This window comes from Macaca mulatta, chromosome 15 (genome assembly GCF_049350105.2).
Source record: "Macaca mulatta isolate MMU2019108-1 chromosome 15, T2T-MMU8v2.0, whole genome shotgun sequence".
NCBI lineage: Eukaryota > Metazoa > Chordata > Mammalia > Primates > Cercopithecidae > Macaca > Macaca mulatta.
Window position 1 is genome coordinate 100901213 of NC_133420.1, and position 26162 is coordinate 100927374.

Sequence of the window (26162 nt, forward strand, 5' to 3'; positions counted from 1 at the left end):
TCTCTCTAGTTGGGGAGGGGTTTATCTTAAGGTTGGAATGTTTCTGGTTGGAGATGTCATTTGTGGTTTATGATCATGCTGACCTTAGCCATTAGGCTGATGCCCTTTGGATTTAGGCAGTTTTTGATCAAAGTGAACTTTAAAATGGCGGTGTTTGTCTCAGATAGCGATGCTCCTGCTCTGTCAACTAGTCTGTTCAGGTTTTGGATTTCTTCATGGTTCAGTCTTGGTAGGTTGTGTCTAGGAATTTACCCATTTCTTCTAGGTTTTCTAATTTATTGGCATATAGTTTCCTGTAGTAGCCACTAATGATCCTTTGAATTTCTGCCCTATCAGTTGTAATGTCTCCTTTTTCATCTCTGATTTTATTTATTTGGGTCTTCTCTCTTTTTTTCTTAGTCTGGCTTAGTCTGGTTTGTCAATTTTGTTTATCTTTTAAAAAACAATTTTAAAAAATCATTCTTTTGTATTGTTTTCTTCATTTCAAATTCATTTATTTCTACTCTTATTATTTCATTTCTTCTATTAATTTTGGATTCAGTTTGCTCTTGCTTTTCTAGTTCTCTAAGATGCATCAATAGGTTATTTATTTGAGGTTTTTCTTCTTTTTTGATATAAGCACTTAGCTATAAATTTCTCTCTTAGTACTGCTTTCACTGTATCCCTTAAGTTTTGGTATGTTGTATTTTCATTGTCATTTGTTTTAAGAAATTTTTCAATTTCCTTCTTAATTTTTTCATTAAACCACTGGTCACTGAGAAGTATATTTTTTAATTTCCATGCATTGGTATATATTTTTATATACTTTTACTTTCAAGCTTCTTTGAAAGTAATTTTATTTTATGTATAAAAGCAGGTAGTTGGTAATTAAAAATTGTTTTTGTTTTAGAGACAGGGTCTCTCTCTGTCACCTGGGCTGGTACTGCTATAGCTCACGGCAGCCTCAAACTCCTGGCCTTAAGGGATGCTCCTGCCTCAGCTTCCTGAGTAGCTGAGAGTACAGGTGCAAGCTACTAAGCCAGTCAGCATAGGAGTTCTGACCTGCTCCCTTTTTGACCTGGGCTGGTTCACCCCTCCTTAGGCAATCTGGTGGTCCTGCTCCTGGGAGGTCACCATACTGATGTTGAACTTAGTGTGGACACCCCATAGGCATACAGCACTATAGCTCAGAACCCCTGGGCTCAATTGACCCTCCTGCCTCAGCCTCCTGAGTAGCTGGGACCATAGACACATGCCACCGAACATGACAAGTAAGAGTTTTTTTAAAAAAAAAAATACAGTTTGATGTTCAATTTAAGTCTGAGAAAATATTTTCACTGATAGGTTTAACCTCTTTATTTTTATTATAAGTGCTAAGATATTTAATTTTATTTTTATGATTTTAATTTGTTTTATGAGCAGAAATAATGTCTCCTGTTCCTTTTATTCTCCTTTCCTGACTCCTATTAGATTTGTCTTTAAAAAAAAACCATTTGATGGTTTGAAAGTTACATTTCTAATTTGTGTTGTTTTAATTATTAGTACTCAAACTCTAGCGTACATCAGAATCACCTAAAGGGTTTGCTAAGATATGTATTGCTGGGTCCCACCCCTAGAGTTTCTAATTTAGTTGTTTTGTGGTGGGACCCAAGTATTCGCATTTCTATTCCCAGGTGCTGCTGCTACTACTCGGGAAATCACACCCTGAGAACCCGGCAAGAATTGGTGGTTACCACCCGGGTATCCAATAGCCCGTCTAAGTTGAACTTGTTATTTTGGGATTCTTGTTGGGTTCTGTGACTTTCTCACCAGCTCAGCCATGCATTAAAATGTCTTAAAATTTCCTTTTACCCTGGTTTTTCAGTATGCAATACTCAGAGGAGTTTTTTTGGCCATCCAGTCCCATAATATTGCCAGGAATGGCGGTGGGGTTTTAATTTCTCATAGGAGAATAATTTTTCTCCCACCGTGAACTCAAGCAGAGAGAAACTTTCTTGCAAGTTTCTCTGGACTGCTAGCTGAGGTTTCTCTGGTTTATTTTATATGGAGGTATAGCCTTACAGATTCTTGGTTATCGTTGGAGTTTAGTTCTCTGCCTCCTGTGAATCTAAGGCCAAGTCTCTTACTCTAGATGTGTAGTTCAAACGCCACATCAGTTTATGGTTTCCCATTGTAGTGACTATCCTCTTCAGCTCTAGCACCCTTTCCCTTTTGGGCTTGGCTATACTTGTAGACCTTGGGCAATAAGCATGGATGTATTTCATCCAGCATTTCTGTGTGTTTAATGGGGTGCAGGTTGGGGATGCTATGTAATCTCAGTCTATCTGGCTGTCCTCCATTATTCTTCAGCAGTCACCTGGCAAAGAATGTGGGTCAAAAAGCTCATAGAGGCAGGAAGTTGGTGATAAAGAGAATCCTTATAATGCAGAACTCCTGAGCTCAGGGACTTGAGCCTGGGTTGACACAAATATCACTAGTACAGGAGAGTAGTAGGTGGTGCTAAATTGGAGGTATAGTAGTCTCCCCTTATTCATAGTTTTGTTTTCCACAGTTTCAGTTACATGAGGTCAACTGCAGTCTGAAAATATTAAACAGAAAATTTCAGAAATGAACAATTTGTAAGTTTTAAATTGCATGTGGCTCTGAGTAGTGCCACAAAATCTTGTGCCATCTGGCTTCATCCAGTTCAGGACATGAATCCTCCCTTTGTCCAGTGTCTCCACACTGTCTACTGTCCCTGGCTGTTAGTCACTTAGTAGCCTTCTTCATTATTAGATTGTCATGGTATTGCAGTGCTTGTGTTCAAGTAACCCTTATTTTACTTAATGATGGCTCTAGAGTGCAAGAGTGGTGGTGCAGGCATTCAGATATGCTAAAGAGAAGCTGTCAAGTGCTTCCTTTAAGCACTTTAGGTGCTTAAAGATGAAAGTTCTCAACTTAAGGAGAGCAAAGAAAAAATCGTATGCTGAGGTATCTAAGACCTATGGTAAGAACAAATCTTCTATCCTTGCAATTATAAAGAAGAAAAGAAAAATTCATGCTAGTTTTGCTATTGTACCTCAGACTGCAAAAGCGAAGGCCATAATGTTTGATAAGTCCTTAGCTAAGATAAAAAAAGGCACTACATTTCTGGGTAGAAAACGTGAACGGAAATGTGTTCTAACTGACAGCAATTGGATTCAGTACTATCGGAGGCTTCAGACATGCACTTAGGGGTCTTGGAACATATTCCCTAAGAATAAGGGAGACTGCTGAAATTGAAGTTGGGGGTACCCTGCTGGTGGTGGGTAACACTATATACAGAGGCTGGGGCAGTTGAGGGATTTTAAATTTTGATTAGGGCCAATCCTTCCTGAAATGTTTTTATTTCATGTAAAGTATATATCAATAACAATTTAAAATATTTATCTTTTTGAAGTGATTCTTTCCTCAAACATTGACTTATCCCTCTTAGGTGTGCACTGACAACGTACTCAGAAGATTATGTTCCACCATATGATTATCAGCCACATGTGAGTACAAGAGCCATAGTCTTCTACCTATTTGTGTACTTGAAGTGATTCTTTGCACCTAGTATAGTCAAACTTGGGAAGGAAGGAGAATATTTTACATTTATTTTGAGATGTTAGCTGTTTATTGGAGTCATGAGAATGTTTTATGGTTATGATTTATTTTTGGATGTTTATAGATTTCAGGGAAAAATACTGCAGTATCTAAAATATATTAGACACTTTCTTCCTCATCTTGTTTACTTGTCCCCTCCCTGAATTCAATTTATCTGGAGTAAGAACCCACTTTCTATTCATTTGTATTGCATCAACACATAAAAGTAAGTGGCTTAATATAGCTCTGGGAAATATGTATGTTAATTTAAGAATGTCCAGTTTATGACTTGAATGTATTTGTACTTTACAAATTATGCAACAGAAACAAAACAAGGCTGCTTCCAATTAGCCTTGTTCTGGAAGTCTTAACCGGGGCAGTAGACATGAGATAGAAATAAGATATTTAACTATTGATGAAGAAGAGAAAAACATCTTATTTTCCAATAGTGTAATTATCTATTGAGGAGAATCAAGATATTAAACTGAGAAGTAATTAGAATAAATAAGACAATAGCTTTCCTTCACATCAGCACTAACCAGTTAATAAATTATAAAAGAAAAAAGCATACAAATTATTATTAGCGACACAAATTCAAAATTCTTTAATGAGGAAAGTTTCACCAAGATCAATAAAAGATAACGTGGCAGTTTATCTCCAAAGATGGCAGAGCTTCCTGTTGGCACAAGCCACTCCCCATTTAGGGTAAGGATTCCTCCATCTCGAGTTGAGGTGATCAGTAGAACATGGCAAAAGTGACTGTGCCAGTTATGAGCTTAGCTTTAAGATTGCCTCCACCTTTTAAGCCCTGAGCCACCAGAGAAGAAATCCAGGCTACTCTATTGGAGGGAGAGGCCGTGGGAGGAACACTGGCAAGCTTGACTTACGAGTGAGGAAGCCATCATGGATAATCAGTTTAGCAGAGCCTGGACTCCAGCTTTGGCTTCCATCTGACTGCAACCCATGAGGAATCACAAGAAGAAACTGAAGCCGTTATCTGTTTGTTTTAAAATATGAACCAAAACATGACTGAGGCAGATATCTCAAATAAAAAGGAATAGCTACCATTTCAGGGAACTGGAAAACTAAACTAATTATAAACTAAATTTATAAGTTTAATATAATAAAATCCCAATGGATTTTGTTTTCTTTGTGAATTTTAAGATTCCAGGAATTATTTGAAAGAACAAACAGATGAGAATAATCAGAAATGTTTTGAAAAGATAGCAAAACCGATTTAGGGAAGTAAGGGATTTAGGACGCCACCTTCATTATATTGCTACATTCTGATTTTTTTTTCTTATTTAAAAAAATAATATTTAAGACATAGAAACAACAAATGTGGTAGTTTATGGTTTAATATGCTTTATATATATAACTCAAATATATTGGCAGGAGAAATGTAAATGACCCTAGAGAAATGAGCAAAGGAAATATATGGGCTGTTTACAAAGTAGGAAATATAATCAACTAACTAGTAAATATAGGGAACATGCTCCATTTACAAACAATAAACAATATGAATTAAGACAAAAAGATTTTTCTTTTTGAGAATAAAATTGGCAATATTTTTAAAACATACTGTTTGAGGCTGGGCGTGGTGGCTCAGGCCCGTAATCCAGCACTTTGGGAGGCCAAGGCAGGTGGATCGCTTGAGGTCAGGCATTTGCAACCAGCCTGGCCAATGTGATGAAACCTTGTCTCTACTAAAAAAATACAAACATTAGCCACATGTGGTGGTACGTTGTCTGTAATTCCAGCTACTTGGGAGGCTGAGGCAAGAGAATCTCTTGAACCCGGGAGGCGGAGGTTGCAGTGAGCAGAGATTGTGCCACTGCATTCCAGCCTGGGTGATGGAGTGAGACTCGGTCTCAAAAAGGAAAAAACAAACCAAAAAAACACTGTTTGACCTAATAATTCTTTTTCTAGGAAACTTCCCCAAAGAAAAGTAATTCGAACTAGCAATGAAATTCATATGCAAATATATTCATCACTGAATTATTTATGATGACAAAACTTGGAAAGTACCTAAATATTTAGTATTACTGAAACTACCTTTGCAAAAGTTACAGTAAGAAGGGAAATGTGACTTAATTGAGTCCATCTTGCTTCTACCAGGCTGAGCTGCTTTTGCTCCTTCTTATGTGGAGGCCATAATCGTTCTTTTTCTGAACTGATATCCTCGTTCGTAAATGGAAACCATATTTGTAAATACTAACAAAAGGTCACAAGGTTAGACTTACGGTGAGGGCTTGAACTTTGCTAAAGAATAGGCATGGTTAAATAATTACCTGGCATTGCTTAACTTGCTTCTTTATACATTGCTTACTGCTCCAGAGCCGTGTAACAGGGGTCACAAGATTTATAACTTCCCCAACTACTCACAGATAACTTCATTATTGTGAAACCTAAAGAACAGGTCTTTGAGATATTTTTCAGATTTAGCTTTTCAGCAGACAGAGAAATGTTGCCTGGTCCTGAGATCCTCTCCTGGTAACTGACTCAGCTATGCAAAGACAGTTTAGACACTCCTGTGATTTCATTCTCAGCCTATCTTTTCAGTTCCCCAGGTCCCAGCCCACCAAATTATTCTTAAAATATCTAGCCTCTGAATTATTGGGAAGGTAGATTTGAGAAATTTCCCCTGTCCTTCTGCTTGGCTGGTCCTTGATAATTAAACTCCTTTGCTGCAACACCTGCTGTTCTCAATGTATTATTTTTTGAGGGCCAGCAGGCAAGAAGAATCCATTGAGCTGTAACATTAGGAGTAGTATTAATCAAGTATGTTATAAGCATATGATGAGTTATTGTGCAGCCTTTATAATCTCCATAGATAGTTCTTAGTGTCTTGATAAATCTTCATTTAAGGGTAAAAAAAATTAAGTTACAAAGTTGCATGTATATTTTATCCAAACTACATACAAATATGGAGAACATTTTAAAAACTGGGGAAACTGCCAAAATGCTAGCACAGTTGGCCAATGAATGTTGAGATTCTAGGTGACTTTCTTCATCTTTACACTTTTTAGAATTTTCCAATGTAACAAGTGTGATTGTTTATCATCAGAAAAACCACAAGGAAAGAAACATATTATTTTAAAATGCATTTCAGGTCCATTTTCTTATTTACATGGGATTTGGCTATATCTTTAAATAAAAGACATCTAATTAAAAACTCACAAATTTCAAAGGACTAAATATTATAAATATAAATAATGTGGGATGTATTCTCAGGGCACAAAAATCACTAACCATTGCATTATATATTTATGCTTTTAATTTTTTCAGCATTATTTTTAATATTTCTCATGTTATTTGTTTCCACATTAACAGCACAGCATACCATGACAGTTGTTTGCCTTTATTTGCAATTTTGTTCATTTACTTCTAATGTGTTTTCCAAAGTAATTGATTTTGAGGCATGTTTTTAGCACTGCTTCTGACACCCACATTTAATGAATGCTTGCATGACAATGTTGTTGGATACAAATAACTTTTAATTATAATAGTGGATGGTTAAATAACAGAGAATAGTTATTGAACTCTAACAGATGTTGTCATGCACATAAACAAGTGTATAATTCACACATACTGAAAAAGGAGGGAATATTTTCCTGCTAGAGACTTCACCATGTGGCCTTGCCATGAACACAGTCACCATTCATTCGGTCTACTACTTCCGCTTTATGAAAGTTTTGAAGAAATCTGAAAATATTTGGATTTATATTACCTCAAATGTTGTGCATAAATTGAGACTTGATTAATTTTTATATTATGGTCCCTTACATTTGCTTAATCCACATTTGTATAAAGTGGGACAGCACTATAGAAAGTTAAGGGAATGCAGGTTATCATTCCATAGCTCTAAGCATTGGTAAGGAAATACAGAGGATTAGGAAGCCATGAAGTCATTTCCAAGGAGGGAAATGGAAGAAAATTGCAAGCTGTTTCTTTTGAACTTCTCCTCTTAAACTAGATGTTTATTACAGCTCATCTCAATTTCAATTAAAGATACGTTCTCTTGAAAGCTCCTCCATCATCTCCCAAAGAACCAGAACAGAGGAAACGTTGGAAAGAAGGCACATTAGAGAACTGGTTCAAAGTTGGCTGTTAGAAACTGAGAAAGTTTTTAACAGGGAATTGTTTAACAATACGTGGACAAGGCATCCACGTATTGTTTCATGGTAAAGAAGAAACTATATCCCTTTAACAGCAGTTATTCCCCGATATGGCAGGATTGCCTGTCCTACTACTGGGACTCTACGCACTGGTATGGATGTGGCATTGCTAAAATATTGAGATTTCTGTGCTGCTTGGAAATGAACTGTGGCCTCGAGTCCCCCAGGACCTGATGTCTTAGCCTCTGGACTTCTGGTTGCATTACGACTTTCCTGGGCCCCAAGCCCTTTTGCCTTCATGGGCTCCTTCTTCCATTAAAACAAACAAACAAACAAACAAACAAACATAGTTTACAACTGAGTTGATATAAAGACAAAAATAATCCGAGTAAAATAATTCTCCTTTTTGGGGGGGATTTAAAGCTTATTAAAGAAATATCTAAACTACCTATTGGATACTATGCTTATTACCTGGGTGACAAAATAATCTGTACACCAAACCTCCATGACATGAAATTTACCTAAATAAACAAACCTACACATATGCCTCTGAACCTAAAACAAAAGTTTTTAAAAAAGAAATATCTTTTTAGGCTATGTTTCTCATTTTCATTTCATAAAAAATACCCATCTTTTCTCCCCTCTTTTACGCAGTTTGAATCCTTGCCTATTTTTGACTGTGTTACTGTATTTTATGGCCATGTGATGTGACCACGTTATTCTTAACCCTCCTGAAATTATTTCTAACATACCAATGACTATTGTTATCACACAGTGTTCTTTTTTTTCCTCCCCCACTGGGAATTACTCTTGGACTTCTATGCCCTATTTTAAGACACATTTTCTGTATAATAGCTGTCATCAGTTTCTTTGCTCTGAGGTGTTTATGGATATTATATTATCAGCATCATTTCCGGGCTTAGCTTTGAGTTTCTACAAAGTTTTTTTTTTTCAAAATGGCATCTGCATTTTTTTATTGTGGTAAAATATGCACAACATAAAATATACGTGACATAAAATTTATTATTTTAATCTTTTTAGCATATAATTCAATGGTATTAAGTAATTCCTGTTGTTATATTCATTTTTAGAGATTCAGATTTTAAAATAAATTAAAATATGTTCATGGGCCCCTAAAAGCATTGTGAGCCCTAGGCACTGTGCTTTCTGCGTCTGGCGGCTAAGTTGTTTCAGCCTGGACTTCCTAGAAGCCAGATCAGTACCTGACTGACTGGGGGCCTCTAGAACTTACTCAGTTGGCTTGGCTGAGAAATACTTACCATCCCAGATAAAGATGCATCTTCACTAAAAATCAAGAGTTGGTCATGGAGGAATTACCATTAGGAGCCCTTTATTGTTTAATTAGGATTTTTTACCTCAAAGATACTCCCCAAAGAGGAATTGCCTTCAGTTTTCTATTTCCTAATGATGTGGACAGGAGGTAGGGAAATACTGGGTAGAAGAGGGAAGTCCCCAGTGAGGGTCACATCCTCAAGCCTGGACCTATGGCCCAAAGTGAGAATACGCATTTCTGTTTTCCTGCCTGAATGTTGCCTTTTCCAAAGCCACTCTGGCCTGCCCCATTCCCCATCCTGTACGTATAAAAATCCTAGGCCTCACCAGCAGAGCAGCAGAGGAGAGAAAAGAAGCAGTTGGACATTGGAGAGAAGCAGCTTGATTTCAGAGGGACAGTTTGTTGGGAGGACCTCAAAGAAGAGTTCAGCCAGGGACAGCCGAACTCTAGGGGAAGATTATCTTCCCAATCCATCCCCTTTCCAGCTCTCCATCCCACTGAGAGCCACTTCCACTGCTCAATAAAATGCTCCACATTCACCATCTTCAATTTGTTCGTGTGATCTGATTCTTCCTGGACACCATCTTCAATTTGTTTGTGTGATCTGATTCTTCCTGGACACTGAACAAGAGCTCAGGATACAGAGGGCTGTCACACAGAGCTGTTAAACACTTAGCCATCCGTGGATGGCAAAGCTAAGACAGTACACTTTAACACACACCCTCAGGGGCACTGTGGGTCGTTGGCAACCCCTAGGTGCTTCCATGGGCTCGCACAGATTTCTGCTCCTGCTGGTTTCCCAGAAGCACTCATCCTAGCCTCTGCACTCACTTACCTGTGTGCTCCCCTACCTGCAAGGATTTGAGAGCTGTGGGCTGAGTAAGCAAGCCACCCCCTCATGAGTCCCACGAAAGGGTCAAGGGAGCTATCCCATTTTACTAGGAAGGGTTGCCCACCAGGTGCCTTATAAACAAGAGAAGAGAAAGAATGGCTTGCTGAAAGACAGAAAGAGCTGGGACAGAAAGAGAATCCAGAACAGGGTGAGGATTCTATAGAAAGCCTCACTTGTCTGAATTACATTAGCTTTCAAATCCCAGTTATTTTAAGGCCCTCTCTTTGTATCTTTACTTCGTTCCATGTCCCTATTGTCTTCCCCATTTTCATTTCAGCATAGACAGTCTCTTTCTTTTTCTTTCTCCTCCTCCTCTCCGTTCTCCTCTTTTTCTTCTGTTATTTTAAAAAATAGTATCATGGAAAATTGTTCAAGTTAATCTGGCTACATAGAAAAATCAAGTATAAAAGCCTTGTATTCTAAAGTGTGGTTTTTCCAAACTTGTACCTGGAAAATTAAGGCTGAAATTTAACTAAGTTCCAGGCTTAAAATATATCTTTAGTACTTTCATTTTAGTGCAATGTTATTTGTACTTCATCTGACTATATCCACGATTTAATTTTCTTTGTCTTGTTAATTTTCTGACTCAATATTGACTAACAAATGAATAATTGCCATTTGCTTATTTATCTTATCATGTACTATTGACTGAAATGAAATAAGTGAGAGTTTTAGAATCCTCCGCAAATGAGGTAGTGGTAGGGGGTAGAATTGGAGAAGAGGGAAGGGTCTTATAATCCATGCCAGAGTGTTCCATAATGCTGCTTCTAGTTAACCATGGAAACAGGCTTCTTTGACTTGGGTTCAGAAGGATATGGTTGCCTTTCTAACCTAAATATCTTGCCTGAAAGATCTCAACATATGTCATACATATGTGTGTTGACCTTATATTTATACTTGAAGGATTGGTTTTATATAGTTTTATAAACAAACAGTTCTGGTTCTGAGCCTTATGTCATTCTGCCAGGTCTAAGAACCACATTTCCTAGGCCCCAGCTTCAACCTTAGGATCTGCTGGTTGTTGCTCATATAACTCCATAGAACTTCCATAGATTCCCGAGTTGACTGGGATACAATAGAATTTGCCTTATTGAATAAAATATATAGTTGCTGGTAGATGAGTAGAAGAAAGGAAGGAATGAAGCAAGGAAGCCAGGAAACAAGGAAAGGAGGGAGGACAAAAGAAATAAAGGGAGGAAGAGAGGAATGAAGTAACACTTATTGTCTACCATGTTCCAGACACTGGCTTAGTATTAGCTAACTTACATGTATTAGCTCACTTAGTCCTCACAATTGCCCCAGAATATCAACCTATTAGAATTATATATTGAGGAATCTATGCCCCACAGAGGTTAAGTATGAGTAATAACACACCGTGTAAGTGTTCAAAGTGAACTCGGGTCTGATTCCAAGTGCCATATTTGTAGCTGCTTTGCAAAACACGACTCAAAATTTATATATGCCAACCTTTTTAGGCCTTGGTCTCCTTACTTTAAGACTAGGGTTAGATGACCAGGAATGGTGGATCACACCTGTATTCCCAGTACTTTGGGAGGCTGAGGTAGGTGGATCATTCGAGCTCAGGAGTTTCAGGCCAGCCTGGCCAATATGGTGAAACCCCATCTCTACTAAATATACAAAAGATTAGCCGGGTATGGTGGCAGTGAGCCTAGATTGCACCACTGCATTCCAACCTGGGTGACAGAGTGAAACTCTGCCTCAAAAAAAAAAAAAAAAAAAAAAAAAAAGACTAGGGTTAGACAGTATGATGGTTAATTTTCTGTGTTAACTAGGTTATTTGCCCTGTTGTTTAGTCAAATACTTGTCTAGATGTTGTCCTGGAGGTCTTTTGTAAATGTGATTAACATTTACAATCAGTTAACTTTTAGTAAAGATTATTCCAAATAATGTAAGTGGGCCTCATGGAATCAGTTTATAGCCTTAAGTGCAAAACACTAAGGTTTTCTGAGAAAAAGGAATTCAGTCTCAAGATTGTAACATAGAAATCTTGCCAGAGTTACTTGCCTCCACAATCATGTGAGCCAATTCCTTAAAATCAATCTCTCTCTCTCTCTCTCTCTCTCTGTGTGTGTGTGTGTGTGTGTGTGTGTGTGTGTATTCTATTGATTCTGTTTTTCTGGAGATCCTTGACTGATACAGACACAGTGATCTTTCCAAACTCTCTGGCTCTCAAATTCTATTATTTGATTTGATTTGATTCTATCTCAATGATCTTATCCCATTGAAATAGTCATTGATTTATGACCAAGTATCCTTTTGGTAGACATTTATTTCAAACTTGGTTGAAAATTAAGTGTTAATTATACTTAACTATAAATTAATTAAGTATTTTAACTTCCTGCTCTTCTTGTGTATCACCAACAGTAGAGACATTGTGGGGTCTTAATTCTCAGTTCTTTTAGTAGAGAGATACCCTATTTCTCCAGAAACTTAACTTTTGCCTTATATTGCCTTCTGAAGTTATTTATTAATTTTTTTGAGACAGAGTCTTGCTCTGTCACCCAGGCTGGAGTGCAGTGGCATGATCTCAGCTCACTGCAACCTCTACCTCCCAGGCTCAAGTGATCCTCTTGCCTCAGCCTCTGAAAGTGCTGGGATTACAGGCATGAGCTGCTGCGCCTGGCCTGGTCTAACATTTATTTCTAAGTTAGGCCATAAAGCTAAGTTCTGTTTCAGAGAACCTGGAATTATGAGATATTTTATTTTCTTCTTTTTGATTATCTTCAATTTCTACAGTGAACATGTATGACTTTTGTTCATATATGTATGGAGAAATAAAGTTTTAAAGATTGAGAAGCCTAGGCCTCAAATTGATATATAGCCCATTAATTTATTCCATTATAAAACAGTGGCAGAGGTAAATGTCCTCACATAATATAGACAGAAGAATAAGAAAAATCAAATTTGTGTTTTATATGATTGAAGTGATAGAACCAATCAATTTTGTGCATTAGAAAGAAACAAATATATCAATAACTAATGGTTAATTGTGTATCGCTTAGTTTTTGATGCTGGCCATAACTAAAATTTATGTGATATTAATCTTTAAAAGTCAATTTATTTGTGAAGTGTTCATTTACATAGATCTTCATTTTTTTTTTGTAGTGATACCTTACTATGTTGACTGGATTCATTAGTGGTAAAGAAATTTGTATTTCTATCCACAGCCTAAATTTCTTTGTACTTTCTATGACTATTTCCCTGTAGCTAAGAGTCTCATGCTCTATTAATACTTGTTTGTTACAAATGCTTCTCTCTCCTGAAACTGTATCAAATAAATGGTAGTAAATATTTCTTAAATACATAAGAATATATCCCACTAGTTACATATTTATTTAGCTACATTTACCAATTATTCTTATGTTCGTGATACAATCATTGGAGGAAAAAATATCCAATAGAAATAAAATTTGGTCAGGTGTGGTGACTCACACCTGTCAGCCCAATGCTTTGGGAGGCTTGAGATGGGAAAATGGTTTGAGGCCAAGAGTTCAAACCTGCAATGAGCTATCATCGCATCACTGCACTCCAGGTTGGACAAAGGGAGACTCTGTCTCTGAAAAAAAATTTTGAAAAAATAAGAGAAATAAAATGTTTGAAATTTAGTGAAGGAAATGAATGAGGGAATCTGCCTGAGATGCCCATCCCCCATTGGTCCCCAGGGTAGATGAGGTAGGTGTGACTGTAGGGTAATTCTTTTTTTCCTCCCACCATTCTGCACATGTGCTTACAAGACAACCTATTAGAGAAAGGCAGGTCTTCAGTCAAGTGCGTGTAATTGGCAAAGACTTTTACACATGATGTATGCTGGAAATAATGAAACAAAATATCACAACAATTTACTTTTATATCTATTTTCATTCCATCCAATGTGACATTCACATAAATAAGCTTACTAACTCAAATATCATTTTAAGGGTAAATGGAATACTCAAAATGAGCATCCTTATAGGCATACTAGAGAAGAATGGTGTTTGCTGTACCAGTGCCAGGTGGCTAATAGCTATCTTTAATGGCGGACGCAAGGTTAGTTTGCACTGACTAATTTGGCCAGGAAACATAACTCATTATGCATTTTTATGAACGATCTGGATGAAGGAATTGAGACTATGCTTCCAAATTATCTTGTAATATTATATTAGGCAGAGTTACTATGTTCCAGAAGGCAGTCCTAAAACTGAAAATGACCTTGAAAAATAAACTATCAGAAACGAAAGGTCCTAAAGAAAAAGGATGAAATCCTATATGAATGAGTAGAACCAAGGAATAACCTACCAGAAGATTGGAAAAAATTGGCTAAGGACTGGCTGTACAGTTGACTAAGAAGTAGCAGTATCATTTTATTCCGAAAAAAGGTGCAGGAGATAATGGTGTTTAGAGTAAGGATAGAGCACACAAGGGGCAATGGGGGTGGAGGTGGAGTGGATACCGGGACAGCCCATCGTTTAAGATAAATTAGGCCGGGCGTGGTGGCTCACGCCTATAATCCCAACACTTCGGGAGGCTGAGGCAGGTGGACCACCTGAAGTCAGGAGTTCAAGACCAGCCTTAACAGGGAGAAACCCCATCTCTACTAAAAATACAAAATTAGCCAGGCGTGGTGGTGCATGCCTGTAATCCCAGCTACTCGGGAGACTGAGGCAGGAGAATTGCTTGAACCTGGGAGGCGGACGTTGCGGTGAGCCAAGATCGTGCCATTGCACTCCAGCCTGGGCAACAAGAACTCTGTCTCAAAAACAAAGAAAAAAAAAATGATCCATTAATGCATTTTACTGATGTAAGTGGTAAAACCATGAGGGAAGGTGGGTTGGGGGAACCACTCACTAAGAGGACCCTCCTTTAACATCCTAACCTGCCTTGCCATGATCTGTGAAAGAAAAAAGAGAAGGAAGAGAACAAGAAGAAAAGAAAGAAGACTGCTTTCTTAACCAATTTTCTGAAGGCCAGTTTTCCCCTATGGTGATTCTTTTGCTGCAACTCCGGTGCTTCCTGTTTTAGCAGGACCTGTTTTGCCTACAGCATTCCTTTCGCTGATGCTCTTTCTTTTCCTCCTTCTACCAGCATGTTTTATGGGACTCCCTCAACCCTTCACTGAAAATGCACCTTCAAGGGTGGCTAGAGGTTAATTGATATTGTTGTGTTTTGTCAGGTGCTACTCTGGGTTAGGCTTCTTTGGAGCTTAGCAATTGCTGGTTACCACCACATTCTTCAGCCTCCCTCCCTCTTCAGAGCCTATGACATTGCAACACTCTCTCCTTATCTCTCCTTCTCTGTCCTTCATGGCTTCTTTACGGACCCAATCATGGGCATCCAATTATTTGGGCCCCAGATCCCTGCACCTCTCATTTTACACAATCTCAGCGAATTCATCCATTGCCATGTCTCTGTACCAGTCATCATTGGGTGGGGGTTGGGGGGTAACTTTTAATTGTTGTATAATTTTCAAACTTACAGGAAAGTTTCAAAAATTGCACAAGGAGCTTCCATATATTCTTTGCAGAGTTGATAGCTGTTTACCATGTGAAGGTAGGCTGGAGACATCGTGCCCTTTGCTCCTAAACAGTTCAATGTGCATCTCCTAAAAATAAGGACGAGTAGCTGTGGTACAGTTTTCAATTTCAGGAAAATTGATACAGTGCCATTATATAACCCACAGTCCATGTTAAATATCATCCATGGTCCCGATAATGTTCTTTATAGCTATTTTTTCCCTGCCAGTGATCACTGCTGTGCATAGGGCACTGACTTCTCTCCAGGCCATCTGTCCCACAGCACTACCTTCCAAAGAAACATTTTTTACTGATGTCATCTTAAATTAAAAATGTCTAAAATGTGACTCATCATTTCCCCCTAAAACAAATCATCCCCACCCCCATGTCTTTCTAATTCTTTTCAGTGTTATTACAACTCTCCCAGCCTTCCAGGCTTGAAGCTATGAATCATTTTTGGTTCTTTATTCCCAGTTAGTTGTGTAAATCCTTTACGTTCTTCCTGTGAAATGACTCTTTCATTCTCATTCTGCATCAGCCTTTGTGCACTAATGCCCACCCATTCCACACATTAGACAAATTCTTCTAGTTACCCTCATCTACCTGAAGAACTCAGAAAAAGCTTGCAATGCTTGTCCTTCCTTAAGTAAACTCTGTCACAACTCTGTGTGTGTAGCACCGAATAGTGACCTAGCCAACAGCAACATATAGTAATTCACAAATCTATTTCAATACACACTTTCTTCCCATTCCCACTAAATAAATGTTGAAGAGAGATTTACTAATTATGTTAGGGTGTGGAAAACATAACTGTCTGTAACTCACATATGCAGAGGAAATTTATCTAACTGATAATTGACCTTCTTCTGGAGCCCACCACCAGTGGGAAAACATAAACTCTTCAATCCATTTAATGCTTAGTCTGATTCCATAATTTAAATAGTTCTGCTTTCTATAGAAAGTGTTTAATCCCTCCTAAAGAAAACGCTCACCTTCTCAGAGATCCTCTCTCTCCCATCCTGTGTGTGCAGAGAAGAGCTAACACAGCAGAACTGAGACTACTATCCTTTCAAAGCCTACTTAGAATGTTGGCCCTTGATTGGCATCTAGAAACTTGGCTTTCAGGGTAAGAATGACCCATTGTGGCTAAAATGTCTGTGCAAAAATACGGTTTATGCTGAACACCTGTTTCCTTCTGGGAATCTGAAATTTTGGGACATGCTAGGTAGAGGCTGCCTACATGACCCAGCTCCCAGTAAAAACTTTGGGCACTGAGTCTGCAATTAGCTTTCCCAGCAGACAGCATGGCACAACTCACTGTTGAGGGATTTACACTCATCCTGTGTGACTCCACTGGGAGAGGACTCTTGGAAATTTGCACCTGGCTTCCTGTGGATGTCAGCCCATAGCCTTTGCTGATTTTGCTTTGTGTCATTTTTATGTAATAAATCATAACCATGAGTGCAACTATACAGGTGGTCCCTGACTTACAATCGTTCAACTTACACTTTTTTGACTTTATGATGCGTTTATTGGTATTAAATGCATTTCACCTTATGATTTTTTTTACTTAGATGGGTTTATTAAGATATAACTGCATTGCAAGTTTAGGAGTGTCTGTATATAGGTGTGTGTGCATATACACACACAACTGTGAGTACTCCTAGATCATCATACCTGAGGTGGTCTTGGGGACCCCAATACACCATACTCTTTTCTCCCTGAAAAGAGGAGAAAAATATATTTTCCAAAATTGGTCACAACATGTGCTCCTCTCCCACATGCTCTTACAATGTGATTTTGACACTCCTCCAACTGAGAAGCAGAGTCTAAATTACCCCCTCAGAGAGAATTGTGGTGAACTGTGACTATGGTGGCATGGATGCTATGTGACTTTCAAGGCTAGGTGATAAAGAGCAATACACCTTCCTCTTGTTTCACTTTGTGGGATGCTCATTCTCAGGAGCCAGTCACTGTGCTGTGAGGAAGCCAGGCAGAGGACCCATGCAGCTGTTCCAACCAATAGCCCCAGCCAAGGTCCCAGCAGCCAGCCAGCATCGGTGACCAAAAGGAATGAGATGTGTACAACCTCTACCCTCAACTCACTTCCAACTTTCATGTCTTCTATGAATCTGTCTTCTTTCTATGAATCAGCTGAGACCCCTGAACATTGCAGAGCAGAGGGCTGCCTTTGCCATATCCTGTCCAAATTCCTGACCCAAAGAATCTGGAGGCATAGTGAAATGGCTATTGTTTTACACTAGTGTGAACAGAGTGGGTTGTTTGCAGCAACAAGAATGCAGCTTTCCCTACAATGGCATCCAGATACATGGAGAGAAGGATGTGACTTAGCATCCTGATGCCAGAAGGGAGGAGTAGGGTTTTACATGTGGTATTTTCTGCCTGTTCTGTTCTCTGAGGTGATATCCCTAGTCTACCTGGTTGCTCTTTTCTTTGCTGGCATTAGTGGCCAAACTTTATGGACATTGTAACTGGCAGTCTTTTTCTCTCTATCCCTGGGCTTGGTTGGGATGACTCAGCCTCATTTCCATTCCCATAGACACTGTACACCCCACAGACACCTTCTGTGACTCTTACGCAGCCCCAGCTCCAGTGGTCGGTTCTGCAGCCCCTGTTAGTATCCTCCTCTGCAGACTTGCAGCTACCTTAGGATCTCATCCATGCCACAGGAAAACAAAAGTGGCTCAGGATTGATGAATCTTAGTGGTTCCCTCTACCTGACCATGCTAGTGAAAGGAAAGGGCCATCTGAGAGTTGATCTATTTCAAGAGTTTCCAACAGAAATGGGGACAAGGAAGCTCCTGTGTGTTTTTTGCCATCATTCTCATTTGTCTAGTGTACCATTCACTATTCAGGTCAAAGGGACTTTGCCTGATTAAAGCCCAGGGATGGGAAAATTGGGACATAATGTGGGCTCGTTCTGCTCTCCTTTCCCCTTTGTTTTTTAATTATCACAATTCCCTAGATAGGTTCTTCCTTATCTTCCTTCTCTTCATTTCAGCTCTTCTCTAAGCTTTCATAGCAAAGGATATTTTCTCTACCCATTTGGAGAACTCTATCTCCCAGGTTTGATCATTGACATTCTAAAGTCCTCAAAACTGTGAGTTGGATTACAAGGATATTGTCTTGCTGAAAAATCCTACTAGGTATGTTAGAAGCTGGTAAGATTTTGCTCTTTGGTTGGTGTTTTTCTGAAACAAAGTACGAATGAGTGGTTATATACATGGAAAGAGGAAAACACATGAATAATTTTCCACTTATTACCCCCTTTATTGGCTTGAGTGGTATACCAAACAACTTTATTGTCCAGGGTTCCCATGATATCAGTTTTGCCTTGGTTGTGAGCTGCAATCAGTATTAAGGTTTTTTGAGGTTGTTCTTGGTGTACCTTTTTTTTTCTATTCTGTTCCATGCTTTTCGTATTAAACTTTGAAAAACATACTTGCTCTGCTTTCTTAGAATAATTATACCCTCTAGGTTTCTAGCAAGTTGTTCTAATTTTTGAATGCCTGCCTTGTTTTCCTATTTCATGTTTGCATGTTTCTGATTCCTAGTTGTATGTTTTGTCACAAATTTCCTGTTTTCCTTCACTCCTACTTTTCATATATGCCCTGCTCCCTTGGTTTTGACCCATTTATTTGCTCTGATTCCAAATACCTTGGTGTTCCAATATTGTAGATTATTCAGGTGTATGTTAGGATGCTTTTAATAAGATGTACAAAATCCAGCTCAAACTGGGTCAGACTATAAAAGCAACTTACTGGCTTCCATGTTCTAAAAAGTCAGACTTCAGGAAAGGATTGATATAGTAATGCTATTGTGTTTCTTACTGACTATCAGATGTGAGTTTTATGGTGTTGGTTTCATGCTAGATTGGTTGTAGGAGAGCTGCAAACAGCACCCTGGGATAGATGCTTCTTCATTTATGTCCAATTGTGGAAGAGAACTTCTTTCACATAAACCATTGAACAGAAGTCTTGGGCTTTAATCTATTTGGACCAATTTAAGTCACATGCCTAAAACTGAACCTATCACTGTCATTGAGAATGAGATGCCACTGTTCTGATTGTCTTTAGCCAATTAGATTCTGCTGCTAGACCCGGGACTGGGATCAATCCTACTCAAAGCGCATCCCTGCTACACCCTGGGAAATGGGAGAAGTGGACTCAGGGGCGAGTTGGAGCCAGCTCTTAACGGTTGGCATGAGCTAACTATGCTCACCTCTTCTTCGGTGTTCACTGACCTCACTCTGGTAACTTGAAGTTAGCCTTAGTGGGAGTATTTATGCCACAGAAATTGGCAAATGTTACAATTTTAATTTTTTAGAGCTGGTTTACCAACACAGCACTGAGAATAAGAGGAACCCAATGTAACTAACATGGATTAACAGGCAACAGTCTCTTAACTAGTTTTTCTAATGTCAGAATTCCTACTTCCAATGCATTCTTTTTTTTTTTTTCTTTTGAGACAGGGTCTTGCTCTGTTGCCCAGGCTGGAGAGGAGTGGCACGATCATGGCTCACTGCAGTCTCAGCTTCCTAGGCCTAAGTGATCCTCACACCTCAGCATTCCGAGTAGTTGGGACTACAAGAACATGTCATTATGCCCAGCTAATTTTATATTTTATAGAGACATGGTCTCACTGTGTTGCCCAGGCTGGTCTCAAACCCCTGGCCTCAAGTGATCCTCACACCTTGGCCTTCCAAAGTGTTGGGATTACAGGAGTGAGCCACTGTGCCTGGTCCATTCTTTTTTTAATAACAGCTTCACTGAAATATAATTTCACGTACTATAACACTCACCCTTTTAAAGTGTATAATTCAGTGATTTTTTAGTATATTTATGGCATTGTACAATCATCACCACACTCAATTTCACATTTTTGTACCGCAGGAAACTCAATACCTATTAACAGTCACTCCCCATTCCTTCCCATCATGCCATTCCCTGGCAATCACCAGTCTACTTTTCTGTCTCTGTGAATTTGCTTGCTCTACACCCTTAATACAAGAGATTGTACAATATGTGGTTTTGCTTCTTAGCATAATGTTTTCTTTCAATTCTGTAGCATGTATCAGTATTTTATTCCTTTTGTTGACAAATAATATTTCATTGTATGTCTAGACTACGTTTGTTTATTCATGTAATTGATGACATTTGAATGATTGAGATCCAATTCTAATCACAGTTCCAGAATCCAGTTTTTTCCTCCTCTAGTCTTTAGTTCTTCTGCTACCAGAATCACTTTCCTAGAACAGCACGTTTCATCTTGTCACTCACCTCATAAAAATCCTTCTCTCTGCCTATGAAATACTAAAGGAGCACATAGATACTGTATTTGAAGTTCTCTTCAGTTTGACTGCAGCAGGGATGGGAATGAGAAGATCTCACCTGCCTTCGAGGGGACATTTTGGGCCAGTGATGCTCAAATCTCATTTAAAAGACCTCTATTTGACCTACCCACCAAGCAACCAACCATAACACCTGAAGAAATAGCCCGAATGACAAAAGCAAAAGCCCAAACTACATAGAACAGTGACACAGATATTATATAGCTCTACAATTTTATAGTTTATATTTATTTTCATCTCTTAATTGATAAAGGTTTTGTTAGGGTTCTGGAGGGATAATGAGTTTTATAGTCAGATAGATCTAATTTGTAGTCCTGGCTCAGTCATTTATTCTGACTTTCTTTAAATTCTCTCCTGAAATTTTAAGCAAATCATCATTTCTGTGTGTAAAGTGGGTGTAATAATTCATACCTTAGAGCCCAGTTACGGATTAAAAAATACAAACACTCAAATACTTGTGCCTAACCCATAAAAGGCACTCAATAAATACATGGACACTATTAAGGTTGAACATATGATTACATTTTTCAATTATTTTTGACAAAACCAATCTAAGATTATAACTATTTTGGTGTTCTTTCATTGTTTTATAGCTTTGGTGATTTAATTTCAATAATGTCCTAGTGCTTTAAAATTAGAGCCAATTTAAAGCAGAAATTAGATAATCAGTTAAAAGGCTTTATGTTCCATGCCTGCCATCACCCTTGGTGTAATCGGAAAGAATCAATATTTCCTTTGGGAAATACTCAATGATAATATCTTGTTTTATTACAATGTAGCTTTTCTGAAGTGGCCTAAGTATAAACATCTTAAACACTACACTGGGATATGTTGAGGTAAATTCTTACCGGAATGTATCAGAGCTTGGCATTTATCATTGCCATGGGAAATAAGACTTGATAACAATTATTAAAGATATAACCCAAGATATTATTCTTGGCAATGGTTATAACATATTTTTTGAAAGGTGTTGAATTGTATTAAATTATAATTGTTTTGGTCTTATATATATGATCATAAAACTTAAATTGTTCTTTATACTGTGTATTTGTGGTGTAGAAAAATTTTACATGTGTAGTGACTTTTTAGTTTTATAAACAACCATGAACTATGTTCTTTTTTGGGATTTGAAGTAATTATGAATGCAATAGCCATTTTTAAAATTGAAACATTTGCTATTTGAGAGAACAAATTAATCAATTGTTAAAAATTAACCTTTGATCATAAGAATAATATATAAAAGATAAACTTTTGAAGATTACTTCTTTTTACATATTTCGGTTATTAAATACTATTTCTCTTTTTTCCCCCCATAGGCTTATCACTGTCGAGATGATTATTCCATAGTCCACAGAAAATGCCGTTCTCAGTTCACGGATCTAAATGGTTCTAAAAGATTTGGCATCAACACTTGGCATGATGAGAGTGGGATTTATGCTAATTCAGATGTAAAATGGAAACTCTATCCCTTGACTGGTGGTCCTATCACGCCCATTTAAAAATAACGTATAGAATCAGCATCTCTGACTAATGAGAAATGGATGTAGCAGTTGCTGATTTTCTATCTTAATAAATGCAATGGAAGTATTAGTATAGTAGATTCCTTTAAGCACAAAGTCTTATTTTCTGGACCAGTGTTTATATCCTTATTTTCATAAGCTACTCTGGTATTTTCCAAATTTCAGTGTGTTTCTTGCTGAGAGTACACTACACATTTCTAGATGGTATTTAGTGAAACATTATTTTATGGATTATGTATTTCTTTTAATAATTATTAGAAAAAACACATAATGGCTGGGCGCGGTGGCTCAAGCCTGTAATCCCAGCACTTTGGGAGGCCGAGACGGGCAGATCACAAGGTTAGGAGATCGAGACCATCCTGGCTAACCCGGTGAAACCCTGTTTCTACTAAAAAATACAAAAAACTAGCCTGGCGAGGTGGCGGGCGCCTATAGTCCCAGCTACTCGGGAGGCTGAGGCAGGAGAATGGCGTGAACCCGAAAGGCGAAGCTTGCAGTGAGCTGAGATCCGGCCACTGCACTCCAGTTTGGGCGACAGAGCGAGACTCCATCTCAAAAATAAATAAATAAATAAAAAATAAAAAACACATAAAACTAGCACAATCAAGCTTATGATTGCTTAGGGTATGGCTAATTATAAAAAAAGTAGGCCAACTTAAATTCCACTGAAGACAAAATTTTAAGTGAATAAATATATAGGTTGACATAAAACTTAAATGGTCAAAGTTTAGGCAACACTGGCCCTATAATAATGTTGAGTATGTATGTGATATTTTTTGAGGGGGAAATCAGTACCTATAAATTTTTATTTATCTGTGGTAGCTAGTAGTTTCATTGTGGATTATTTATTTTGCATGACATTTTTCCATATTCAAGTTAAAACCTTTAGAATATATGGATAGCAGAGGTGCAGATAGAATCTTTGTGAAACTCTAGGGGTTTGATGGGAAATCTAGTCATCTAGTGTTAGATTTGGAAGAAATCTTAGCCATTGTTTTGACTTACCCTCACATTGGTCCATGGATGTTTAAGTAACAGAGCAAACAGAGGTCCATGGATGTTTAAGTAGGCTGCTGTATTAGTCAACTGGGTCTACCGTAACAAAATATCATAGACTGGGTGGCTTAAACGACAAAGAAGATAGTAGTCTGCAAGCCAGGAAGAGAGCCCTCACCAGAAACAAAACCCTGCCAGAACCTTGATCTTGGACTTTTCACCCTCCAAAACCATGCAAAAATAAATTTCTGTAAAATAGGAAGGTGAGTCAAAACAATTGCTAAGACTGTTACCTTCTTGCCCTGTTCTTGCATGGTGGGAGGGGGATGGGGGTGGCAGACCTCTTTCACTTCCTCTTCTTGTAAGGCTACGGTTTTATTTGATTAGACCCCAACTCTTATATCCTCATTTCACCTGAATTACCTCCTAAAGACCCTATCTTCAGATAGCCACATTGGGAGTAAGGGCTTTGACATATAAATTTGGGGAGAACAGAATTCAGTTCACTGCTGTTGCCCAGGGTTATAGGAGTAGCAGATTCTGATGCATCTTTGAGATGCATTTGAAAACTTTTATTTCTTGTGAGACTGTATTTAATTATTTGGTCAACTTGGGCTTCATTTACTTATTTTTCTTTAAAAAATAAATTCATGAACTAGCATTTCTTGATAAATGCTAATTGAACACTGCCTCTAATGCTGGATTCATAAGATATGAAAAAGACTATCAGCTTTTTTATGGGAGAAATGATAATTAATATAGAAAATGTGATATACCAGGTAAGCATGTGCCAGAAGAATTTTACTATAATTTCCCACTGCTTTACAATATGTGTCCATATGCACACAAATATGTATATTATATATGCATAATTATGTATATTACATATACATTAAGTATAATATAGTCTATATAAATGTTAATTCATATGTAGTACTTATTCTAGTAGATATCTACCTAGGATTACCTTTCCTTCCACATACTATACATCCAAGTTTAATCATTCCTAACACTAACATATCTGGGGTAAAGAGCTATTTGAAGTATGCAAATCTGGATGTCAAGCCATTCATCATTTAATAATTTCTTTTTGTGGAGAAGAAGTTTTAATGGCCACATCATTACCTTTGAACACTGCCTAGTGCCTAGAACATAAAATAAGATTCACTTACTTTAGCAGAAATGTTATACTGTCACGATGACTAACATGACATTTTGTATAAACGACTGGGTCTGCTATCAGGGATCACCTTAGAAATCAGTTTGGGTTTGGGTTAGAAGGAGAATGAAATAAGAGATATTGTATTTAAACTAGCCAAGGAAAATGATGCACTGAAATAAAGGTTACTGCAGGAGTTTTCCCCATGAACATAGAGATGGGGACTGGGTCAAGGACTTTGCTTTATAAATATAGAATAGAGAAACCTCAGCTCAACTGGTTTATGTTAGGAATGCATTTGAGATGAGGTAAGAAGTGAGGGTACCAGGCCCAACCCCTAGGATATGACACTGGCAGATCAAGACAAGAGGCAGGGCCAAGCCAGCTCAGTGGTTTGTTTATAAAGGAAAGTCACTCCATGGACACCAGTGCTCCAGAGGTACAGAAAAATTCTGGATTTGTGAAAACGCTAAGAAAAAATGGTGAAGTCTTTTTGTGGGACATAGAATGTAGGTGGCAGGCTGGGAGAGGCCATGGAAGTGCCTGGCACAGCCACTGCCAAGAACAGAACAGCGGGAAAATTCTTTCTTAAAGATGTACGGGGCCGGGCGCGGTGGCTCAAGCCTGTAATCCCAGCACTTTGGGAGGCCGAGACGGGCGGATCACGAGGTCAGGAGATCGAGACCATCCTGGCTAACACGCTGAAACCCCGTCTCTACTAAAAAATACAAAAAACTAGCCGGGCGAAGTGGCGGGCGCCTGTAGTCCCAGCTACTTGGGAGGCTGAGGCAGGAGAATGGCGTGAACCCGGGAGGCGGAGCTTGCAGTGAGCTGAGATCCGGCCACTGCACTCCAGCCTGGGCGACAGAGCATGACTCCGTCTCAAAAAAAAAAAAAAAAAAAAAGATGTACGGATCAGAAGCTAACTTTATTTCAGAGAGAGCAGCAGGGAAGTTTGCAGATAGCTGAAAGCTCACTCCAAATAGCAGAGAACAAGCACGAGGCAGCCATTGTAAACCAAAGCGGAAAATCCAAACAAAACCTAACACAGTAAATTGTTGTTCCAAATATTAAGACCACAACTTTAAAAAAAAGTTTAACAGCTTCATTGGGATATGATTCACATACTATACAATTCACTCCGTTAAAGCATATAATTCAATGGTTCTTAGTATATTCACAGAATTCTGCTATTACCACCACAATCAATTTTAGAACATTTTTATCACTCCTGAAAGAAACCCATATCCATTGGCGGTCATTCCGCATTCCCTCCCAACTCCCACAGTCCTAAGCAACCAAGAAACTACTTTCTGCCTCTGCAGAGTTACCTAGTTTAGATTTTTTCTGTAAGTAGAATCTTATAATATGTGGTCTTTTGTGACTGGTTTCTTTCACTTTCTATAGGGTTTTCAAGGTTCATCCATATTGTAACATGTATCAGCACTTCATTCCTTTTTGGATGAATAATATTCCATTGTCTAGATATACCACAATTTATCCATTCATTAGTTGATGGACATTTGGGCTTTTTCCACCTATGATCATTCATGTATGAGTTTTTGCATGCATCTCTCTTGGACGTTGTGATGGTTAATACTGAGTGTCAACTTGATTGGATTGAAGGATGCAAAGTATTGTTCCTGGGTGTGTCTGTGAGGGTGTTGCCAAAGGAGATTAACATTCGAGTCAGTGGTCTGGGAGAGCCATACTCACCCTC

The 26162-nt window shown here is 38.3% G+C and overlaps 1 protein-coding gene across 1 annotated transcript in view; it reads left to right on the forward strand.

The window, feature by feature from the left end:
* CFAP95 (cilia and flagella associated protein 95) overlaps positions 1 to 22362 on the forward strand; it is an 84981-nt gene extending 62619 nt beyond the window's left edge. Inside the window, 2 exon segments of the mRNA NM_001194002.3 lie at positions 3434 to 3491; positions 22084 to 22362. Of these exon segments, the coding sequence (NP_001180931.1) occupies positions 3434 to 3491; positions 22084 to 22266 (241 nt within the window). The 3' untranslated portion in view covers positions 22267 to 22362.
* Positions 22363 to 26162: the final 3800 nt, after the last annotated feature.